The sequence below is a fragment of the Heloderma suspectum genome, chromosome 5 (assembly GCF_057233095.1).
Source record: "Heloderma suspectum isolate Gila_16-S chromosome 5, 16-S_ref, whole genome shotgun sequence".
Classification (NCBI taxonomy): domain Eukaryota; kingdom Metazoa; phylum Chordata; class Lepidosauria; order Squamata; family Helodermatidae; genus Heloderma; species Heloderma suspectum.
This window is the reverse complement of record NC_139462.1, coordinates 129,805,045-129,827,082: the sequence shown is the minus strand read 5'-3', so window position 1 is coordinate 129,827,082 and position 22,038 is coordinate 129,805,045. Positions and strand designations below refer to the sequence as shown.

The 22,038-nt window shown below is 43.7% G+C and overlaps 1 protein-coding gene across 4 annotated transcripts in view; it reads right to left on the bottom strand.

Moving 5' to 3' along the window:
• Positions 1–14,065: 14,065 nt before the first annotated feature.
• The window catches only part of RMND5A (required for meiotic nuclear division 5 homolog A), a 34,061-nt gene continuing 26,088 nt past the window's right edge, over positions 14,066–22,038 (bottom strand). For all 4 annotated transcript variants that reach the window (XM_084857446.1, XM_084857449.1, XM_084857448.1 and 1 more), the window contains exon 9: positions 14,066–17,881. In XM_084857446.1, the coding sequence (XP_084713572.1) occupies positions 17,818–17,881 (64 nt within the window). In that variant the 3' untranslated portion in view covers positions 14,066–17,817. The remainder of the gene's footprint in view (positions 17,882–22,038) is intronic.

Genomic DNA, 22,038 nt, shown 5'->3' with positions numbered 1-22,038 from the left:
AACATTCTGGCAGCAAAGATGCATGAAAATGTTTGGGATGTAGAGGCTTAACGTCGTTGAGCAGACAGATTCCAGGTTCCACTAGTACAGACTGATGAAAAGTGTAAAAAAAATCATTAATTTTTTGCACTACTACTTTCTCAAAGCTTTGCACCTTGGTTCAGCCCCACTACATGAGGAATAAATCATGTCTGTTTGCCTGGCAATGCCCATGTGTTATAGATTTTATGAAACCTTTCAAGAGGTTATATGCCTCTGTGGCCATCTTAAAGCTATAGAAAATAAGGAACCTTCATTAAAAATAAATTTCTAGCTAACTGCAGTTATATATTTTGTTACTCTGCTCACGTGTATATGATTTCTCTCCATGTAATTCTGATTTCAATATAGTCAAATATGTTCCAGAAAGTCATTTCCCTCTTTGCATACACATCATGAATTCAAAACTTCACTTGGCCTGATTAATATTATAGTTCTGTTTTGAGTTATTAAAACTACCTTCTCTGTAACTATGGGGGGACAAAAGGTTCCCATTCATAAAATGTGAGACTTGATCATAAGACAGAAACACTGAATTATCAAACATGCTGTTCTATTTATCCAGGCCATATTTTTGTCATAACTTAAAATTCCCTAAAAGTCTCTCAATTTGAAGGGTTCAGCACACCATGGACCCATAATGTGTATGAAGGCACATTAGGCATCTACCTTCCTGAAGCTAAGCAGGTCTGGGTCTGGACAATGGTTGGAGGGAACCGAAGGTAACCATGATGGAAGAAGGTGGGATATAAATATAATGAACAAGATGATTGAAGACTTAGGTGGTTGCCAATTTCTTTCTATATCTATCCCTCACATGCAAAATTACATGCCACTGATTATATAATTATCATTACCATATTTGTTGTCTGGATTGAGACGTCCCTACAAGATCTTTGAGTACTATCTTAGATCTGACATCTTCCCCAAAGATAAGTTCATTCTGATTCTTTCAACCACAGCCTAAACCACACCAAGCAATAAGCAGCATAATACCACTTGATGTCACAGATTCTTAAACCATTTTCCCAAATGTCATAAACAATCCTGTTGCCAACCTTTGGTTTCTTCTTTGACCAGATGAGTTAACATATTTTGCCATTGCTGTAGCATTTGATCAAATAGTTGTACGGCAAATTTAAAATTAAAATAACCTCGGGATAATGTTCGTTTTTACTACATTCAACCTCCCTGATTTAGGGCACAATCCTATAGCCACTAGACAGTGTCTAGACAGCCATAGGATTTTTCAGCTTCTGGGAACTGAGCTCTGAGCCAGAGAAACCTCACTCCCCTCCCCCTCTGCCTCGTAGGCAGAGCGGTTTGTCCCCGGTTCTGCGCTCGTAACAGCAGTGTGGAGCAGGTGAAAAAGGAGCCTTCCCGAGGGTGGGGAGGGGGGAAGCCTGCGGAAGCATCATTACAATGCTTCCTATGCACCGTCCGGTCTCTCCCCCTTGCCACTCTGACACGCCCCACCCACCCTGCATTGAATAGTCAACCGCCTCCAAGTTTGGAGGCAGCCGACTATCCCCACAGGATTGCGTCCTTAGATATCTTACTAGGCTGCAACCCAATCCTGCGCACTTTTACTTGGCCATACTTACTAAAGCCTTTGATTGGCACTTAGCGTCGCACTTGGAGTCGCGTAGGATCTGAAGACCCACCCACCTGCCTCTCCAGAGACACCAGCAGCCACAGTACCAGCAGCAAATAGCAGCAGCGGAGGGCAGCAGCTTTAAAGACAAGGGGAAAGGGGCAAACGTGGACTATCTGCTCCTTCTTAGCTGCTGTTCTCTTTTATCTCTTTTATCTTTTATATTTTTGAAACTGTTGTGCATTTTATATCCTAACATTTTAATATGTGCCTGGGAGGACTATTGGGCAACTCAAGGGGTCAGGGAGGTGCCACCATAACTGTGGTCATGGGCAGGGGGAGGTATGGCGTTGGGGGATTAACAGGCCAGCTGAGGAGAAGAGGGGCTAGACACCTTACAGCTGTCCCCTCTTCTGGTTCTTCCCCCAACCTGATGGTTCCTGGCAGCCTTACCAGTCTGCCCTCGGGTCTGGTGGTGCTGCTGCTGAATGCCAGGTCGGCCCAAAATAAAATCTCCCTCATCCATGATTTGATTGTGGATGAGGGGGCTGACCTGGCATGTATTACTGAGACCTGGGTGGGGGAACTGGGAGGGGTCACTCTCTCCCAGCTGTGCCCTCCTGGGTACTCGGTGCAGCACCAACACCGACTTGAGGGACGGGGAGGGGGGGTTGCCGTGGTCTATAGGAATTCAATCTCCCTCTCCAGGCTTCCTGCTCATTTGAGTGCAGATCTTGAGTGTTTGTACCTTGTGTTGGGTACCCGGGACAGATTAGGGATTCTGTTGGTGTACCGCCCACCCCACTGCCCATCAGACTCCCTGCCTGAGCTGACGGAGGTGGTCTCGGACTTGGTGTTGAGGACCCCCAGGATGATGGTCTTGGGGGATCTCAACTTCCATGCCGAGGCTGCTGTATCCGGGGCAGCTCAGGACTTCATGACCGCCGTGACAACCATGGGGCTGTCCCAACATGTCATCGGCCCAACGCATATAAAAGGACACATGCTTGATCTGGTTTTCTCGACTGGGCAGGAGGATGGTGATCTGAAAGTGGAGGAATTAACATCTGTCCCTTTGTCATGGTCAGATCACTTCCTGCTGAGGTTTAGACTCCTGGCGGCCTTTCCCCTCTGCAAGGGTGGGGGACCTATTAAAATGGTCCACCCCCGGAGATTAATGGATTCCGATGGATTCCAGAGGGCTCTGGGGGATTTTCCTGCTGGTATGGCTGGTGCTCCTGTCGAAGCCCAGGTCGCTCTGTGGAATGCAGAGATGACTCGGGCGGTTGACACGATCGCGCCCAAGCGCCCTCTCCCTCTGAGCAGAGCCCGGCCAGCTCCTTGGCATACACCTGAGCTGAGGGCAATGAAGCAAGAGGGGAGACGGCTAGAACGCAGGTGGAGGAAAACTTGTGCTGAGTCTGACCGAACACTATCGAGCCTACTCTGTGGCGGTGAGGGTGGCAAAGAGGCAGTTCTTTTCTACCAGCATTGCATCTTCTCAGTGTCGTCCAGCGGAGCTTTTCCGAGTGGTTCGCGGCCTGTTACATTCTGGGCCAGGGAGAGAGACGGTGGAACCCTCGGTAGCACGCTGTGACAAGTTTGCATGGCACTTTGAGGATAAAGTCGCTCAGATTCATCATGAATTGGACACCACCATTAATGCAGTTCCATTGGTAGAGGCGTTCAGAGCACCGTCTGGTCCAGTTTTATTGGATGAGTTTCAGTTACTGAGGCCTAAGGATGCGGACAAGGTGCTTGGCCAAGTCCGATCGACCACTTGTGTGCTTGACCCTTGCCCTTCATGGCTTATTAAATCAAACAAGGAGGGGTTGTCCGGCTGGGTCCAGGAGGTTCTAAATTCCTCCTTGAGAGAGGGAGTGGTGCCTGCTGCTTTAAAAGAGGCAGTAATTAGACCACTCCTGAAAAAGCCTAACCTGGACCCAGAGGATGTTAACAATTATAGGCCAGTGGCCAAAACCCCATTCCTGGGCAAGGTGCTTGAGCGGGTGGTTGTAGGACAGCTCCAGGCACTCTTGAATGAAACGGATTATCTAGATCCATTTCAATCGGGCTTCAGGCCTGGTTTTGGAACGGAAACTGCCTTGGTCGCCCTGTGGGATGACCTCTGCCAGGAGAGGGACAGGGGGAGTGCAACCCTGTTGATTCTCCTGGACCTCTCAGCGGCTTTCGATACCATCGACCATGGTATCCTTCTGGATAGGTTGTCTGGGTTAGGAGTTGGAGGCACTGCACTACAGTGGTTCCACTCCTACTTGGATGGCAGATTCCAGAAGGTGGTGCTGGGGGATTATTGCTCTGTGCCATGGCAATTATGCCATGGGGTTCCACAGGGCTCTATTTTATCCCCCATGCTGTTTAACATCTACATGAAACCGCTGGGGGAGGTTATCCGGAGGTGTGGGCTGAGGTGCCATCAATATGCGGATGACACCCAGCTCTACCTCTCTTTCTCATCAAAACCAGGTGAGGCAGTGGCTGGTCTGAATCAGTGCCTGGGCACGGTAATGGACTGGATGAGGGCTAATAAACTGAAACTCAATCCAGACAAGACGGAGGTACTGTTAGTGGGTGGTTCGTCTGCCCGGCTAGGTGATATTCAACCTGTTCTGGAGGGGGTTGCACTCCCCCTAAAGGATCAGGTTTGTAGTTTGGGGGTGCTCTTGGATCCAGAACTGTCACTTGAGGCACAGGTGAACTCAGTGGCACGGAGCACTTTTTATCAGCTTAGGCTGGTATACCAACTACGCCCTTATCTGGACAGAGATAGCCTAGCTACAGTTATCCATGCTCTGATAACTTCTCGTCTGGATTACTGCAATGCGTTATACGTGGGGCTGCCTTTGAAAACGGTCCGGAAACTTCAGCTGGTCCAAAATAGGGCAGCAAGATTGTTAACAGGGACTGGACTGCGAGCTCATATTACGCCAGTACTTTTCCAGCTGCACTGGCTGCCAGTCCATTTCCAGGCCCGATTCAAAGTGCTGGTGTTAACATTCAAAGCCCTTAATGGCTTGGGGCCAGGTTACCTGAAGGATCGCCTCCTCCCATATGTGCCTGTCCGGACCTTAAGATCATCCTCAGCGGCCCTTCTCCGTGAGCCCCTGCCAAAGGAAGTGAGGCGGGTGGCTACTAGGAGGAGGGCTTTTTCTGCTGTGGCACCCCAGCTCTGGAATGAGCTCCCTAGTGAGGTTCGCCTGGCGCCTACATTGTATTCCTTTCGGCGCCAGGTGATGACCTTTTTATTTTCCCAGGCATTTTAGCATTTTAGCTTTCTAAATTTTTATCTTTGCTGTTTTAAATCTGTATTTTAAACTCTTGCACTGCTGCTAGGTTTTATTGTGGTTGTATTGTTATATTGTGGTTTTAATGTTCTATATATTTTAAATTGTTTTATTGTGTGTTGTTTGGTTTTAATTTTTGTGAACCGCCCAGAGAGCTTCGGCTATTGGGAGGTATAGAAATGAAATATAGATAGATAGATAGATAGATAGATAGATAGATAGAGTGGATCACAACAAACTGTGGCAAATTCTGAAAGTGATGGGAGTACCAGACCACCTTACCTGTCTCCTGAGAAACCTGTACGAGGGTCAAGAAGCAACAGTAAGAACCAGACATGGAACAACCGAGTGGTTCAAAATTGGGAAAGGAGTACGACAAGGCTTCATATTGTCACCCTGCTTATTTAACTTATATGCAGAGTACATCATGAGAAACGCCGGGTTGGATGAATCAGAGGTCGGAATTAAGGTTGCTGGGAGAATTATCAACAACCTCCGATATGCAGACGATACCACCCTAATGGCAGAAAGCGAAGAGGATCTAAAGAGCCTCTTGTTGAGGGTGAAAGAGGAGAGTGCAAAAGCTGGTTTGAAACTCAACATTAAAACAACGAAGATCATGGCATCTGGCCCTATCACTTCCTGGCATATAGAAGGGGAAGAAATGGAAGCAGTGACAGATTTTACTTTCTTGGGCTCCAAGATCACCGCAGACGGTGACTGTAGCCATGAAATTAAAAGACGCTTGCTCCTTGGGAGGAAAGCTATGGCCAACCTAGACAGCATAGTAAGAAGCAGAGACATCACCTTTCCGACAAAGGTCCGTCTAATCAAAGCTATGGTTTTCCCAGTAGTAATGTATGGCTGTGAGAGCTGGACTATACGGAAGGCTGAGCGCCGAAGAATTGATGCTTTCGAACTGTGGTGCTAGAGAAGACTCTTAGGAGTCCCCTGGACTGCAAGCAGGTCAAATCAGTCCATCCTAAAGGAAATCAACCCTGAGTGCTCATTGGAAGGACAGATACTGAAGCTGAAGCTCAAATATTTTGGCCACCTAATGTGAAGAGAAAACTCTTTGGAAAAGACCCTGATGCTGGGAAAGACTGAAGGCAAAAGGAGAAGGGGACGGCAGAGGATGAGATGGCTAGATAGCATCACCAATGCAATGAATATGGACTTGAGCACGCTCCGGGAGAGTGTGCAGGACAGGAAGGCCTGGCGTGCTATGGTCCATGGGGTCACGAAGAGTCAGACACGATTGAACGACTGAACAACAACAACAACTTACTTCTGAGTAAATATGTATAGAATTGTGCTGTGAAGAGGGGACCACAAATTTAAATCTTCCTGAACCCTTTTAAATAAAGAACTAAAATTGTAATATTGTATTTTATTCTTTTAGCTTTTGTAATCTGCCCTCAGAACATCAGTTATTGAGTGGATTAAAATAGAATAACTAAATGAATAAATAAATGAATAAACAAAATATAGATTGCCACTGTTACCATGTATCACAATGGCCTTTCCTGCCACTATATTTGTTGAAGCCAATTTTCTAAAGCAAAGTCTTCTTAAGAAAAGAAAAAAACCCATAAATGGCTAATGCCTGATTGTTTGCCAGTTGCGAGCTGCTTAATTAGCATAATTACCCTTGCTGAGCACGGGTTGTCATGACTTCCAAACCCAGAAAGGATGGGTGGCTGGGATGGTTTACAACCCACCTTCAAACCCCCATGGGGTTTCAGTGTGGTTTGTAAACCACTCCAGCCACCCACCCTTACCGGATTCAGATGCTAATTAGGCAGCTCATGACCAGCATGTGCGGGGAGGCGAAATAAGCCACTGTGGCTTATTTTCCCTCCGTGATCATGCGAACCTGCCCTCTGTCTAAACACACATAGGATTGTGTCCTTATCTATTTAAGTTATATATAACTCATACATATGCATTAGCACATAGCATATCAATACCTATTATTTATACACCTGTTATGTTTCACTTTAGCTGGATTGCAACAGATAGTGGCTCCAAGAAGATGGCAAACAATTATGACAAAATTCTCTGACTTAAAACAAACTTTTCAGAATTATTGCCATTAATTAAAAGCAAATCTTTAGAAAAATAATAAATTATGTCTATTCATTTAACAGAAAGCGTCACCAAGCAAAATGGCAGCATTGCCTATGAGTTCAGGAGCTCTGTCGTTAACCTCCAGTCAGGCATCAGAAAGCACTGGGCAGCGTCAAGTAAGGTTTGACAGCCCTTCCCCACCCCCACTTTCTATAGGCTTCTGTTTCACACACAGAGAGCACAAACAAACAAAAAACCTGAGTTGTTTTCAGACCAACTTTAGTTTCCACTCTAAATGACCCCCTTAACAACTGGAAGACACACACCACTCCTTCTGTTGCCCCACCTGAAGTGCTTACATGACTTGCTCACTCCGAACTGCGATCCTAGCTCAAATAAAAGCAGTGCAGGTTGATATAAAAATAGAGTCCAATCTTCCTCCTTTTGTTGCTCATTTGGACACAAACCCTATTCAGGTGTTTTATCAGGTGTTAACATGGATAAGAGGGATGGGGCCATGCATGTCTGCTGGACAGCCCTGTTAGTCCCTGACCTCCCCATTTTGAGGAGGGAGGTCTGCAGGCGGCTTGAGCATGAGTAGAATCCTTTTTGCAGCTGGGAACTCTGCGGGTTCCCCGTTGCATGGAGATGTCACCTTGTGTTCAAGGAAGTAAAAGCCCCCCGCAGACTTCTCCATTCAACATGGGGAGCCCGGGGATGTTGGGGTGGGGCAGCCCAAGGGGCTTTTAAACAGACTGCTCCTTGCATTTTCTCCTTAACAGATTTTCTATGGTAAGAAAAGGACAACAGATATGGTGGGAAAACATGGGAGGGTTGTGAGTGGAAGGCAGCGATGTCTGGATCCCCATAAAATTCTGTGAATGAGACAGGGCGATGGCACAACAGAAGCCTTGTCTGGAAACACCTCCAGCCCCTCTTCATGCATGATCATAGAATCATAGAACAGTAGGGTTGGAAGGGACCTACAAGGCCATCGAGTCCAACCCCCTGCTCAATGCGGGAATCCAAGTCAGAACATCCCTGACACATGGCTGTCCAGCCTCATCTTGAATGTCTGCAGTGTGGGAGAGCCCACCACCTCCCTAGGTCATTGGTTCCATTGTCATACTGCTCTGACAGTCAGGAAGTTTTTCCTGAGGGTCAGCCGGATCATGCACTACTATTGCGACTGCACAAGAAGACAATCTTACCAGATGGATATTTACAGTTTCATATTCATTTTGAATGCAATCGAAAGGAAAAGAAGACCTGGGACACCTAATTATTGTTTTTTTAAAATCTTGAAACATAAAAGGGAATATATGCATGCTATAACACTGGATGACTGCCATGAGTGAAGTGAGGCTGTCCTCACACCTGGCATTTTATCCTACTACAAGCTGATCCTTTTGATTCCGGATCCTTTCTGGAATGTAGACTAGCTCTGTATATAGGCATTTCTTGTAGCGCTTCCCTCCGCTCTATACCTTTTCATGGCTGCACAGAAAAATCAGGATTGAAGGCTGATGACTGGTTCCTGTAACATGATTGATGGCTCTGCCCATCCCTCCACTCCTCCCAGCAGGAGGGAAGTTGGAAGCCCCTCCAGTGACTTTAAAGGTGGAGGGAATCAAAGGAGTGCCTTCCCCCCCGCCCGGCATGTGTGCAAGGGAGAGGAGGGGGGGCAGCCTTGTTTTCATCTCTTAGCTTGTGCTGTTCTGTTTCCTCACAGCCCCCAGGAAAGCTATGACTTACTTCTGAGTAGACATAAGATAGTGCTGTATGCCTGTAACCCTCAGCACACTTACTTGGAAGTAAGCCCCACTGAACTTAACGGGGTGCTCTGAATCAACAGAGGACGTTGATTCTGAGCTTGGTGGGGTGGGGGATCAGATCTGTCTCCTTTTGTCGCCGAGAGGTGTTTTACCCTCTTCGCCCTCCTGTCAAGGAATACGCTCAAGCATTTATATGGTAGGCGCACAGAGAGCACAGCCCACAGCCAACCAGGCACAGTGGTTGCTTCCGCTATGGGAGAATTTCATAGGGAGGTCATGACGCTCCTCTTCTGTGGGCTGGAAAAAATACTGCATTTTTTGCATTTTGGGAAAACACAGGATAGGCTGGGGGAAATGGTAGGAGACACCGTGGAGGGTAATGGTGTCATCTAAAGAACCCGCAAACTTCTGTGGGAAAGCCATCTCAATAGCAGGATAAAAGCTCCGTGTGAAGAAATCCCTAAGTGTGTCTGAATGTCAAAGGGTTGGGGAACCCTACCAAGTGGAGAAAGCAGACCAAATAAAAAAGACTGATTTGTCATTTCTACAAGAATCTAGGCCTCACTTGGCCCTAATAGAACAAAAGGTTGCCAACTCAACAGTTACAGAGTGGGTGTGGGGGGTCAGTGGGAATCCAAAATCTCTTCATAATCAGAGGCATTGAGTTGTAAGAGACCCCTGGAAAGTAATTTACACTGACTTGAAACACAACAATAAGAATGCTAGATTACAACAGCAACAACAACACGCTCTTGTTTGTTTGTTGTAGGTTATTTATATCCTGCCCTCCAACAGAATTCCCTAGGGCAGCTAACATAATCAAGCACAACGTTTAAATTGCATATATATAAAATACCAAAATGGAAAATCCAGGAATACAAACACAAAAGTGTGAGCGACCTAAAATGCCATGGAAGATTAAAAATTAACAATAAAACTTATAAACAATAACATTAAAAGGCCTGAGAGGGAAAAATATTCTCCTGGTGCTGAAGGACATCAAAGAAGTTGCCAAGAAAGGCTCTCTAGGAAGGACAGACCCAGTTCTGAGCACCAGCACTAAAAAGGCCCCCTTCCCTATAGTATGGGCCACACCTCTCTTGAAACATGGAGGAAGGCCCATGATGAAAGTCTCCAAGTCCAGGCAAGCGTATGTGGAGAGAGGCGATCCTTAAGGTAACGTGATTCCGCTCAGTGAAGGGCTTGAAGAGTCAAAACTAACACTTTGAATTGGGTCTGGAAACAGACCAGGAACCAGTGCAGTTGGCAAAGCATTAGAGTTATATGTTCATAGCATCTAGTCCCAGTTAGTCATCTTGCAGATGTATTCAGAACTAACTCAAATTTCAGACAGTTTTCAAAGGTAGCCCAATCTGGAGGTTCCCTGAGCATGGCTAACTGAAGCCAGGCAATCTCTTGCCAAGAGAGGGTTACAGCTGGCATGCCAACTGAAGCCAGGCAATCTCTTGCCAAGAGAGGGTTACAGCTGGCATGCCAACTGAAGCCAGGCAATCTCTTGCCAAGAGAGGGTTACAGCTGGCATGCCAACTGACGTTGGTAAAAGGCACTCCCACAGGCTTCCTGGGCCTCTAGTGACCCAGGTGTATCCAAGAGCAACCCCAAATGGTGAACCTGTTCCTTCAAGAGCAGTGCAGTCCTATCCATGACAGGAGAAACACCAATTGTTTGGACAGATGAACTGCCCACAACCAGTGTCTGACTTATGGGCTTCAGTTATTTATTTATTTTTAAATTTCTCAGGCTCTTCAAAATCCAAAGGAATAGACATCATTCTCTCTTTTAAGTTGTAACGTTATCCGTGAGCTCCACCCGCTGTCCAAACGTGGTACCGCTAGCTTTTCTAGATGTAGTTCTTTCAAAGTGAGCCAAGTCTAGGGGGTGATCTCAGTCTCATACATGATCTTATGCTGGAAAGAAGCGGTAATTAAAAGGCAAGCTGAACTTTATTATTAAGTGGAGCTGCTGTCTTTAAGAAATGTGACCTGATAGATTCGTAGTGTCAGTGCAATCCAGGTGTTCAGGATTAGACCTTTTACTCCAGTAGGCACAAAAACTAGTCTAGGAATATGTCATCCTGGGATTGAAAAACCAGTCCCAGATGGCAGTCAGTGAAATTATAGGAGTCAAAAGTGTTATAGACCATATGCCAATATAGAGTTCACTCCAAATAATTGAGTCCCAATTCTCCTCTTCCTTATGGAGATTAAACCATATGCTTCTTGTAAAACAAATAATGGCAAAAAGAGTGTAAGAAGAAATAGATGTGTATTTCAAGGAAATTCTTTTCCAGCCTACAGTAGACGCAATGGGATGCAATGAAGGCTATCTTGAGGGGGGCTGCTGCTTATCAATGGGGGAAGTGCAAACAAACAGACAAAAAACATAATGAAGCAACCAGAGCAAAACCCTTTGTGGAAAGTGATATCTTGCAAAAGAATGACAAAGTTACATGGAGTACATTATTTATTTATGCATCTTATTTATTAAATGTATATCACTCCACAACAAAACAAATGACCACCCATAGTCAATCCAGTTTATAAACAAAGAGGTATAAAACACTAACTTCAGTCACAAATAAGAGTATGCTACAATACCACTTATAAACTGAGCCAGAACCAGTCAGGAACTGATCAAACCTCAGTGGGGGAAACCGAGATTAACAACCAGCACCTGTATTCAACAGACGATCAAGCCACAGTAATAAACATCATGGCTTGTTTCATCTCATCCTTCGCATTGGTTTCCAGTTTCAGCTGATCAATAAACACTGCCTCCTTAATCTTTCTCTTTTGGAGGCTTCATTCAATTGCTAAATGTATACCTTCCCTTTCCACTAAAATTAGTGCTCGAGTTAGCTAAGAAAATAACAAAGTTATAGTTACAATATTAAATCGCATCACAAGTATAAACACAAGCATAAAAAGGAAAAAAACAGTACCCACCAGAATAAAATCTACTTCAGCAGCACATCAGCTTAGATGACCATTAGGAAAAGCCTGACTGAATAAAAATGAATTTTACCTGCCAGCACAAGGGCTTTTTATTCAGGCCTGGATTCTAGCCTGGATTCTCTTGGCAGGGGGTTCCAGAGCCTGAGAGCAGCTACTGGGAAGGTTCTCTTCCACATTCCATCAAATGTGCCTCTGATGGTGGTGGGACTGAGTGAAGGGATCCTAAGACCCAGGCAGGCTCATATACAGAACCCTGCTGGGAAAAAGAACAGAGTTAGAAGTACAAGAAGTTAGAAAGATTCATAACCATATAGCATAGTAAGAGCCAGATTTTGATTATTTAGCAGTAAGAATTCCAAACAGCTAAGGAGGAAGGAAATGTGATAGAAAGCAAATCCAACAGGATAATGTACTTCTTCATAAAACTCAAGAAATTGGTATATCTTTAATTAGGGCTTCGTGGCCCCAATTGCGGGTGAGCCATGAACCCGGAGAGGGGGTCGTTTCTCTGACATGTTTAGGGAGAGCAAAAGTCTAGGGTGCTGCTCACCCCCTTTTTTCTCTTTCTCTGTCTTATTCCATCCAGTGCCAGGGATGGTTCCAAGAGAGGTGCTCTTTTTTCCAGCAGTCTGCATGCTACCATTTTCTTGATTTCAGAATGCCCCAGATACAGCTTTTTCCAGGGAAGTGTGGGGTGGGGGTAGTGGGGGTTCAATGGTTACCACTCCCACTAGTAGCAACCATCTTTTTTTGTGGTAGCAGCCATTTTCCCAGCAACACCCAGAAACAACACTGCATTTTTGTGAAAATGCACCATTAGACACTGGAAAGAGGATTATTTCATACACTACAACATATTGTAGAATTTTCTTGCTATGGAAATGATTTGACTCGGACCCCCAAAACTGTGCAAGTAGTTCCATGTGTCCAAGAAAGCTTTAGATTTTTATTCTTGGCTATTTAGGGCCATTTAGGGTTAAATGCTTCTACCATCCCCAGCACTGTTCCACTCAAAACTAGAGTTCCCCCCTCCAGCTGTTTTACAGTTAAAAATGCATCAGAAAAGCCAGTCATAGATCTCTCATGTCACATGTGATTTACTCCTCAAGAAAAGGGGAAATTTGTCTTCAAATGTCAGTTCAACGGACACCCACAAAAAGGAAACCCTTAGCAGTTTGCCGACTATGTTAACTATTGGAAAGGATTCTGCTCTTCCTATTGGAATGTACATAGGGTGTGGGGAGGGAAAATATCCATGATCATCATCATCAGCAACAACATCAACAACAGCCCAGAAAGCTTCAGCTATTGGGCAGTATAGAAATGTAATAAACAAATAAGATAAAATAAAAAAATGATAATAATGTTCCTATACTACCCAATGTCCAAAGCTCTCTGGGTGGTTTACAAAAGATTTATCAGAGTCTAAATGAAGTATATAGAAGGGCATATGTTATCACATGCACACAACAGCTCTCAGTGGCTAAGTCACAGGAAGGCAGAGCTATTTTGCCATTTATTATCCTGTTTTTTAAAGAAATCTGTTCATATGTGATTCAAAGATCTGTCCTAGAAGACAACCTTATAACTAATTTGCCTACCTGATGAGGTACGTATTTTTTCAGTGGTTAAAACAGATGGGCTTTAGGGACACCACAGAGCTCCCAAATCACCTTGGCCTATGTCATTACATGGTTTGAAGCCACTGCCAATTCGAACAGAAATTATATTTTACTTGCCAGGTAAAATATAAAACCTGACCTAATTTTAGTGGGGCATCCCCCACTCAAGCACCTTCAAATTACCTTCAGCTAATGTATATGGCTGAAACCATTGCTAATTTCGAAGGAAATGTGTCTCAGCCTCTAACATTTGACAATTTTAGAGGTGTTTCCCCCATTGAAGTACATTTGTCTCATAAAAGGCCCTTTTGCTCCCCTCATAAAGGTACATGAATGTAACCTCTGCCATTTTGTGTGGGAATGTTTTATATCTTAAATATAAGGAATGCCATGATTTTAGTGGACTTTATCCAGATCAAAACCCCTCCAAAAGCCACTTCAGTTTAGATTCATGGATGAAACTGATGCTACATAAAATATACCATCTGACATGATTTTAGGAGCCTCTCCCTCAGTCACACACACCTTTAACATAAAAGGCCTTTTAAGTGATGATGAAATCTACTAATAGGCTTTGGGGAGACTCCTAATACAATATTAAACGTCTATCATAAGTGGCCCTTCCTCTTAAATGATTTTTGTTTTCATACAAAATTTGTGAAGACAATGAAATCAAGCAAACAGATTTAGCAAACATTTTTACTCATTACAGTGACAGTGTAACATCATACATCATCTGGAAGTATAGGTAGCCCAGTAAAGTTCTACCTGTTGGCCATCCCCATGCATTTATACAAGTCTGCATCACATTTGTCTCATAAGCAGAGCGCTACCAAAATGGAGTCTCATGCTGAGCACAGGAATTTTATTTGCTATGTAGTGTCCAGCAAAGCACACAGCTCGCATGAACATGTTACATCAAACATGTTCATACGTACATTTTCATCATAACTCCCAAATTCAGCCATCGCTACACTGTTATCCTGACCATTCATTGTCAGCTCTAATGGATGTTCCAAGGCAATGATGGGTGTTGCTTCCTCTCAAAGTGATGGGGAAATATTTTCTAAATCGGACACATGTGTAAAGGCTGTTATGCTTGGGAATATGGGGACAAAATACCTACAGAAATAAATGTGGCTAGAAGTAGGGCTGTAATTTAAATACTAGGGCTTGGATCCAGGATCTGCCTCCTGCGAGAGGAAGGGCTCTGGGAAAGGTCCCTCCGCTCAATTTTTGGTGACCCCCCTCCCAAAACACACATCATAGCTTCACCCCATTCAGCAGGATCTCCTGACTCTGTGTAGCATCTTCAAGGAGGTGGAGGGGCTGGCATGGAAAGGAGAGGTACACTACTGACAGAGCAGCTGATCTAGCATAAATCTGGATCCAACTCTTGAAATATAATTTCCAAGTAGAACAAATTAGCTTACAAAATTAAAAAGTGTGGTAACTTACTTTGCAAAAAAGATAATGCAGGAGTATTTTTCTCCATACTCTGTTTTTCTGTTGGAGTGGAATCCGTCTGCTTTGGTGTATTCTTTATTAATAATATTTATATTCCACTTAATATAAAATCTCTAAGCAGTTGGTTAAACAATAAACCATTAAAACTTAATTTAAACACACATTCCAATACAGTGAAATTACAGCTCTCACAAAGCAGTTGGGTTTGTCATTGTGAAAAGGCATTTCTGTTTTTCTTACACTTACTAGATGTGATTATAGTACCCTATTTTCAAGAAAACCAAAAGTGAAGCTACTAATGCAAAGCCTTCTTCTCACTGGGTATAACAGAACAGGCAGAAAAGGGATTATGTCCGAGGATAGGGAACTTTGTTTTTCATGAATGATCACAAATGTCCACAAATTCTTGAAAGTGTACAATCACATGGCAGCAGTCTCATGGATCAATGGCAGCTCACATCCTGCATGCCATTCCATCATACAACTGGTGGCTAGGAACTAGTTTATCCCTCGCTGGTTGAGGGAGAGCAAACCCTTTCATCCCTTGGGATCCACTAAAATCATGTCAGTCCTTATATTTTGGTGTGAAGATGTTAGTCCTTATAGTCGCAGATATGTATTAGCAAACCAGCATGGGCTCTTGGGCCAAAAGGATGAAATAGGACTCACTGGCTGTAAACCCAAGCACTTAACTTAAGCACACCCAAGTCCCAGTGAAATCAAAGGACCATACACATGCAATTGTGTTTAGGTCTGCAGATATTCCTGCATTATAATGTTCACCTTGGTTAGAGATGCAAGTTACACCAATGTTTTTCAAAGTTTTCTTACATCATTTTGAGTATAAATATGGATTTGGTATGCTGAAGCTCACAAATAAGCATTTCCCTTTCTTGTTAAAAACGAGACCAGAAACGTCCATGGAAAATGTTCTCACTTCTTTATCGTTAGTTTTACCAGTTTTCTTCAGAAGTGCGGTATGGATATAACTTATTTTGCAAAGAAAGATAATTCAGGAGTATTTTTCTATATCCTCTGGTTTTCTGTTTGAGTAGAATGTCTGCCTTGGTGTATTCTTAATTAATTTATTAATACTTATATGCCACTTAATATAATAAAACCTCTAAGCAGTTGGTTAATGCTATTGACCATTTAATAGAGCCCAAGGCCAAAAGCACATAAAATCTTTATCAACCTTCTTCTGTGCAGTGCATTGTGCTAGTGCATTTAACTCATGTTTTAGTATCCAACCATACAAAGGTTAGTTCTTTGTTGTGGTTTTTAAGTTACACAATAAAGGGGATCTATTATTTCACGTATTATAATGGGTGGGCAACATGTGGTCCTCGCCGCTTCCTGGTATGGTGAAGTTTGTAGCAGCAGCAAAAACATTGCTGAAATAAGCTGCAAACTGCTAACACAGCCTAAAGCGGCCAAATCTTACTTGTTTTGAGTAAAACTCCATAGGAGTTTTACCTGGTGCCCTGTGGTTTTGCCTACCAAACTGCAGCCTGTCTGTATGGGTTGGGGGAAATAATGACCCCCAGAGCCCCCATAATTGCCCACTCCTGTATTAAAACATACCCATTGGCTTGTATGCCCTATTACAGGACAATGCAATTAATGCACACAAGAAATTTGCCATCATGTGCGTCAAATTTAGAAGCACATGTTCACTTCAGATATTAACTATGATACCCATATATAATCTATACTACTATCTATTGTATATAGCTTTCCCCACAGAATTCAGAGCATTGTAAATTGGCAAGAACATTCAAAATACTAGCGATCCCTCGTGCCTCCCCTTGTGGACTGTGATTCTTAGGGTTTGCTGGGAAAAGAGACTGACAGTCAAAGCTAGTTAAGTCTCTAGTCTAGATATACTAATTGAAGAAGAAATTGATATTCAGTGTGAGGGTACTAATGGTGACAAAGTCACAAAGACAATGCTCTTGTTTGAAGATATATTTCTAACAAAATGGAGACCTACTGCTGTGATGAATAAACAGACTACCAGATTTCTTAGATTACTAGAACATGTTTTTTCCCCCAACAATGAACATTATCAATAGTTTATTTGGTTCTGATAACTTTATAAATAATGTAACTATCATGTCTAGTAAACTGTACAGCAACATGACATTGATCTTGAATACAAAGCTTAGATTATGACTAAAAAAGCTGGAGAGCAAGTATTCATCAACAAAAGCTTCTTTCCAATCCAGAGCTCCACTTTATTGAATACTCTCAGCTACACAAAGAGCTCTCAGTCATGAAATCAACTGAACCAGATTCCCAATTCCAGGAGTCCTTATTCAATTGCTATCTTTCTAAATTAGAAATGATTTTGAACTCTTTTATATATTTATGTAGTTTATATATAAGCACATTCAATTGGAATTCTGTTTAAAAGCTGGAAAAATGTTTAACAGAAAAAACAAACCTCAGAATATCACAGCTTTGGGATGGGAAAAAAACAATAATAACAGAAATACAGGTATGTCTATAACCACTATTCAGTTTATCAAACTTTTTTTTCTCAAGTTCTCCCTTAATTATTTACACGCTAAGGAAATAAAAACTTTCCCCACACATTCTTTATGGTGACACTTATCAGGGTGATAAAAGCAGGACAAATATTAGACCTATATTGTGATTGGTTGGTGTCTGCTTTAAAAAGTAAAGTCACCATACAATTAAGTATAAAAACCTGCATTGAATGACAACTGCTGGTGTAGTATCTTGATCAGATATGGAGACCAAGGTTAGAGTAAAAGCCCTATAACAGATATTACTTCTGCAGCTTTTCCAATCAGTATGTCTGCACTAAATGTTGGCAAAAATTTCTGGAGCATTAGGCTTATACAAAACATAGGAGTCCTCCTCGGTCTGTACAGCATAAAATGGAACATTTGCCTGCTTCAGTCTTCCAAAACACACGAATAAACTACACAGTGAATTGTGTCCTCAGAAGAATATCTGTTTGGCATCTCCAGGACTCTGTTCCATGGGACAGTAGGGACATTTTAATCTGAAAACAAAGAAAAAGTTAGTTTGTTGTTGGCCTTAAAATGGAGTCCTCCAAACATGTTGAAATACCAACAATTTGGTACTTCTCACTTCAACAGCACCTAGTTTTTTAGTCAAGCTCATTTGATAGAGTGCAAACATCTCCAGTTAAAAGGTATCTTAAGTAAATCTCTCTCCAAGGTTGGAAACCCCCGTGCTTGACCTGGAACTGGACCTGAAGATAAACATAGGGTTGCTGCAGAAAATGGCAAACAAACGTAATCCAGACAAGATTCTATAATCTTCTATAAACTTCCTGACTGTTAGAGCAATAGGACAATGGAACCAATTACCTAGGGAGATGGTGGGCTCTCCCACACTGGAGGCGTTCAAGACGAGGCTGGACAGCCATCTGTCAGGGATGCTCTGACTTGGATTCCTGCATTGAGCAGGGGGTTGGACTCGATGGCCTTGTAGGCCCCTTCCAACCCTACTATTCTATGATTCTATGAAGACAGAGGTGCTTGGCAGTACCCCTAAATCCTGCTTTGTTCCTGGATGTCCTGGAAGGGGCAGCGGGCAGGAACATGTTTGCTCAGTGGAGGCTGGTATGCCAGTTATGTCACTTCCTAGTGACACCTGCCTTAAGCTTAGACTACTACAATGTGCTCTACATGGGGCTGCATTTGAAGAGTGTTCAGAAACATCAGCTGGTCTGAACTGATCAGAGCCAGCTATCAGAATCACATTATGTGGGAGAGGAGGGGGAACTCTACAAAGGGCTGCCCACAAAACCTTGATACCCTGTGATCATTGTCACATTTAGCTTACATATTTATTCAAGGCAACTTAAAATCATAGATAAGTAAAAACTTGATTAAAACAACAAAACAAATATATTAAAAGCACAATTAAAAACACAAGAATAACAGAATAAAAACAGCACCCAACCTAACAGACCCAGTGACATGCCAAAGGCCCACTTGAATAAAACTGTGTTTTCCTGCCAGCAGAAAGAGAGTCAACCTAGACTCCCTCGGCACAGAGTTCCACAGGCTGGGAGCAGTCACTGAGAAGGCCCCCTCTTGCGTCATTACCAAATGCACCTGTACTGAAAGCAGGGCCTCTCCCAAAGATCTTAAAGCCCAGGCAGGCTTGTATGGGAGAAGGTGGTCTCCCAGGCCGCCTGGTCCCAAGCCATAGAGGGCCTTATTGGCTTAATGGTGCTCTGAAGCCTGTCCAGGGCCAGATCAGACATCTCTGGGAACAGGCACAGTTGGTGCACTGGCCTTAGTTCTACCCTAATATGCTCGAGATTTACTGCCAGTCAGCGTAGATAGTGCGGGCTTAATGGACCAATGGTATGACTCCATATAAAGCAGCTTTCCAGTTCTTTAAGAGAGATATACAGAGAAATCTCAACTCTTGATGGAACAAAATGACCCAGTATTTCTCTTGCCCCAGCACCTGGATGATGGGCTGGAGGAAGGGCTGGAGTCTAAACAAGAAGTGAGCCCCTCTCTTTGCTTGCTCTTGCCTCTGCTCTGGTCGGTCTTGGGGTAGAAAAAAATGCAGCCTCCCTCACCACTCTAAATATCCAGCAAACGGCCTCTGGATGAAGGGCATCTCCCTGGAAACCAAAGTGGGAGGGAAGAGGGCCCATTCACCACCACCTTACAACCTGAGGGTTTGCTGCAGGCAGACTTGGAATCATAGAACAGTAGGGTTGGAAGGGGCCTACAAGACCACCGAGTCCAACCCCCTGCTCAATGCAGGAATCCAAGTCAGAGCATCCCCGACAGATGGCTGTCCAGCCTCGTCTTGAAGGCCTCCACTGTGGGAGAGCCCACCACCTCCCTAGGTCATTGGTTCCATCACTGTATTGCTCTAACAGTCAGGAAGTTTTTCCTGATATTCAGCCGGAATCTGGCTTCCTGTCACTTGAGCCCATTATTCCGTGTCATGCATTCTGGGATGTTCGAGAAGAGATCCTGGCCTTCCTGTCTGTGACAACTTTTCAAGTACTTGAAGAGCGCTATCATGTCTCCCCTCAGTCTTCTCTTCTCAAGGCTAAACATGCCCAGTTCTCTCAGTCTCTCTTCATAGAGCTTTGTTTCCAGTCCCCTGATCATCTTTGCTGCCCTCCCCTGAACCCTCTCCAGCTTGTCTGCATCCTCCTTAAACTGTGGTGCCCAAAACTGGACACAGTACTAACCAGTGCTGAGTAAAGGGGATCTAGTACTTCCCGGGATTTGGAAGCTATGCTTCTATTAATGCAGCCAAAGATAGCATTTGCCTTTTTTGCAGCCACATCACATTGTTGGCTCATATTCAGCTTGTGATCGACAACAATTCCAAGATCCTTCTCACTTGTAGCACTGTTGAGCCAAGTATCCCCCATCTTGTAACTGTGCCTTTGGTTTCTTTTTCCTAGGTGCAGAACTTGGCATTTATCCCTATTAAATGTCATTCTGTTGTTTTCAGCCCAGCACTCCAGCCTATCAAGATCACTTTGAATGTTGTTTCTGTCTTCCAGGGTATTAGCTATCCCATCCAATTTCGTGTCATCCGCAAATGTGATCAGCATTCCCTGCACCTCCTCCTCCAAGTCATTAATAAAAATGCTGAAGAGCACTGGGCCCAGGACTGAGCCCTGCGGTACCCCACTCGTTGCCTCTCCCCAGTCTGAGAAGATCCCATTGATAAGCACTCTTTGAGTCCGATTCTGTAGCCAACCGTGGATCCACCTGATAGTTATTTCATCTAGCCCACTTTGAGCTAGTTTGCTCATCAGGAGATCATGGGGCACTTTGTTGATAGCTTTGCGCAAGTTGAGGTATTGTCTACAGTATTCCCACAGTCCACAAGGGAGGTTCCCTGATCAAAAAATGAGATCAGATTAGCCTGGCAGGATTTGTTCTTGACAAATCCATGTTGGCTTTGAGTAAGCACCGTATTGTTTTCAAGGTGCTTATATATTGATTGTTTTATAATCTGCTCCAGAATTTTCCCAGGGATTGATGTTAGACTGACTGGTCTGTAGTTCCCAGGTTCCTCCTTTTTACCCTTTTTGAAGATAGGGACAACAATAGCCCTCCTCCAGTCATCTGGCACTTCCCCCGTCCTCCATGATTTCTCAAAGAGAATAGACAGCGGTTCTGAGAGTTCTTCTGCCAGCTCCTTTATTCCTCTAGGATGCAGTTCATCTGGCCCTGGAGATTTGTACTCATTCAAAGTAATTAGGTGTTCCTTGACCATATGCCTGTCGATCTCAAGCTGCAATCCTGCTCCTTCAGCCTGTATTTCGCCTTTGCCAGGGGGGTCATACAACCTCTTTTGGGAGGATACCGAGCCAAAGTAGGAATTGAGCGCTTCTGCCTTTTCTTTGTAACTGTTATCATTTTGCCATCCTTATTTAATAGCTGAACCACCATTGCTTTCCTCTTGTCTTTTACTATGCACGTATCTGAAGAAAGCCTTTTTGTTGTTTTTAGCATCCCTCGCTAACCTCAGCTCGTTCTCAGCTTTAGCCTTCCTGACACCATCCCTGCAATTCTGTGCTACCTGCCTGTACTCTTCCTCAGTTGCTTGGCCTTCCTTCCAATTCCTATGTGTGTCCTTTTTTGTTTTCAGGTCATCCCTAAGCTTTTTGTGAAGCCACATTGGCTTCTTCTGTTGTCTTCCACCTTTTCTTCTTGTTGGAATTGTTTGTAATTGTGCCTTGAGAATTTCCTTTTTCAAAAGCTCCCACCCATCTTGGACTCCTTTTCTCGCTAGAGTCGCTTGCCATGGGACCTTACTGATCATTGTTCTGAGTTTATTAAAATCAGTTTTCCTAAAATCCAGGTTACGTGTTTGGATACACTTGGCTTTTGCTTCTTTTAGAAACAAGAACTCAAGTATAACATGGTTATTTTCCCACAGAGTTCCCGTAACTGCTACTAAGTCATCTCTGTTGGTTAGGATCAAGTCAAGGATAGCCGATCCTCTAGTTCCTTCCTCTGCTTTCTGTAGGAGGAAGTTATCTGATACACAAGTCAGGAATTTCCTTGTGGGCCATGTTTTGCAGAATTTGTCTCCCAACAAACATCAGGGAAATTGAAGTCCCCCATTACTACTACATCATGCTTCCTTGAAACATTGGCAATTTGCTTTTCAAGTTTCATCCTCGTCTTCACC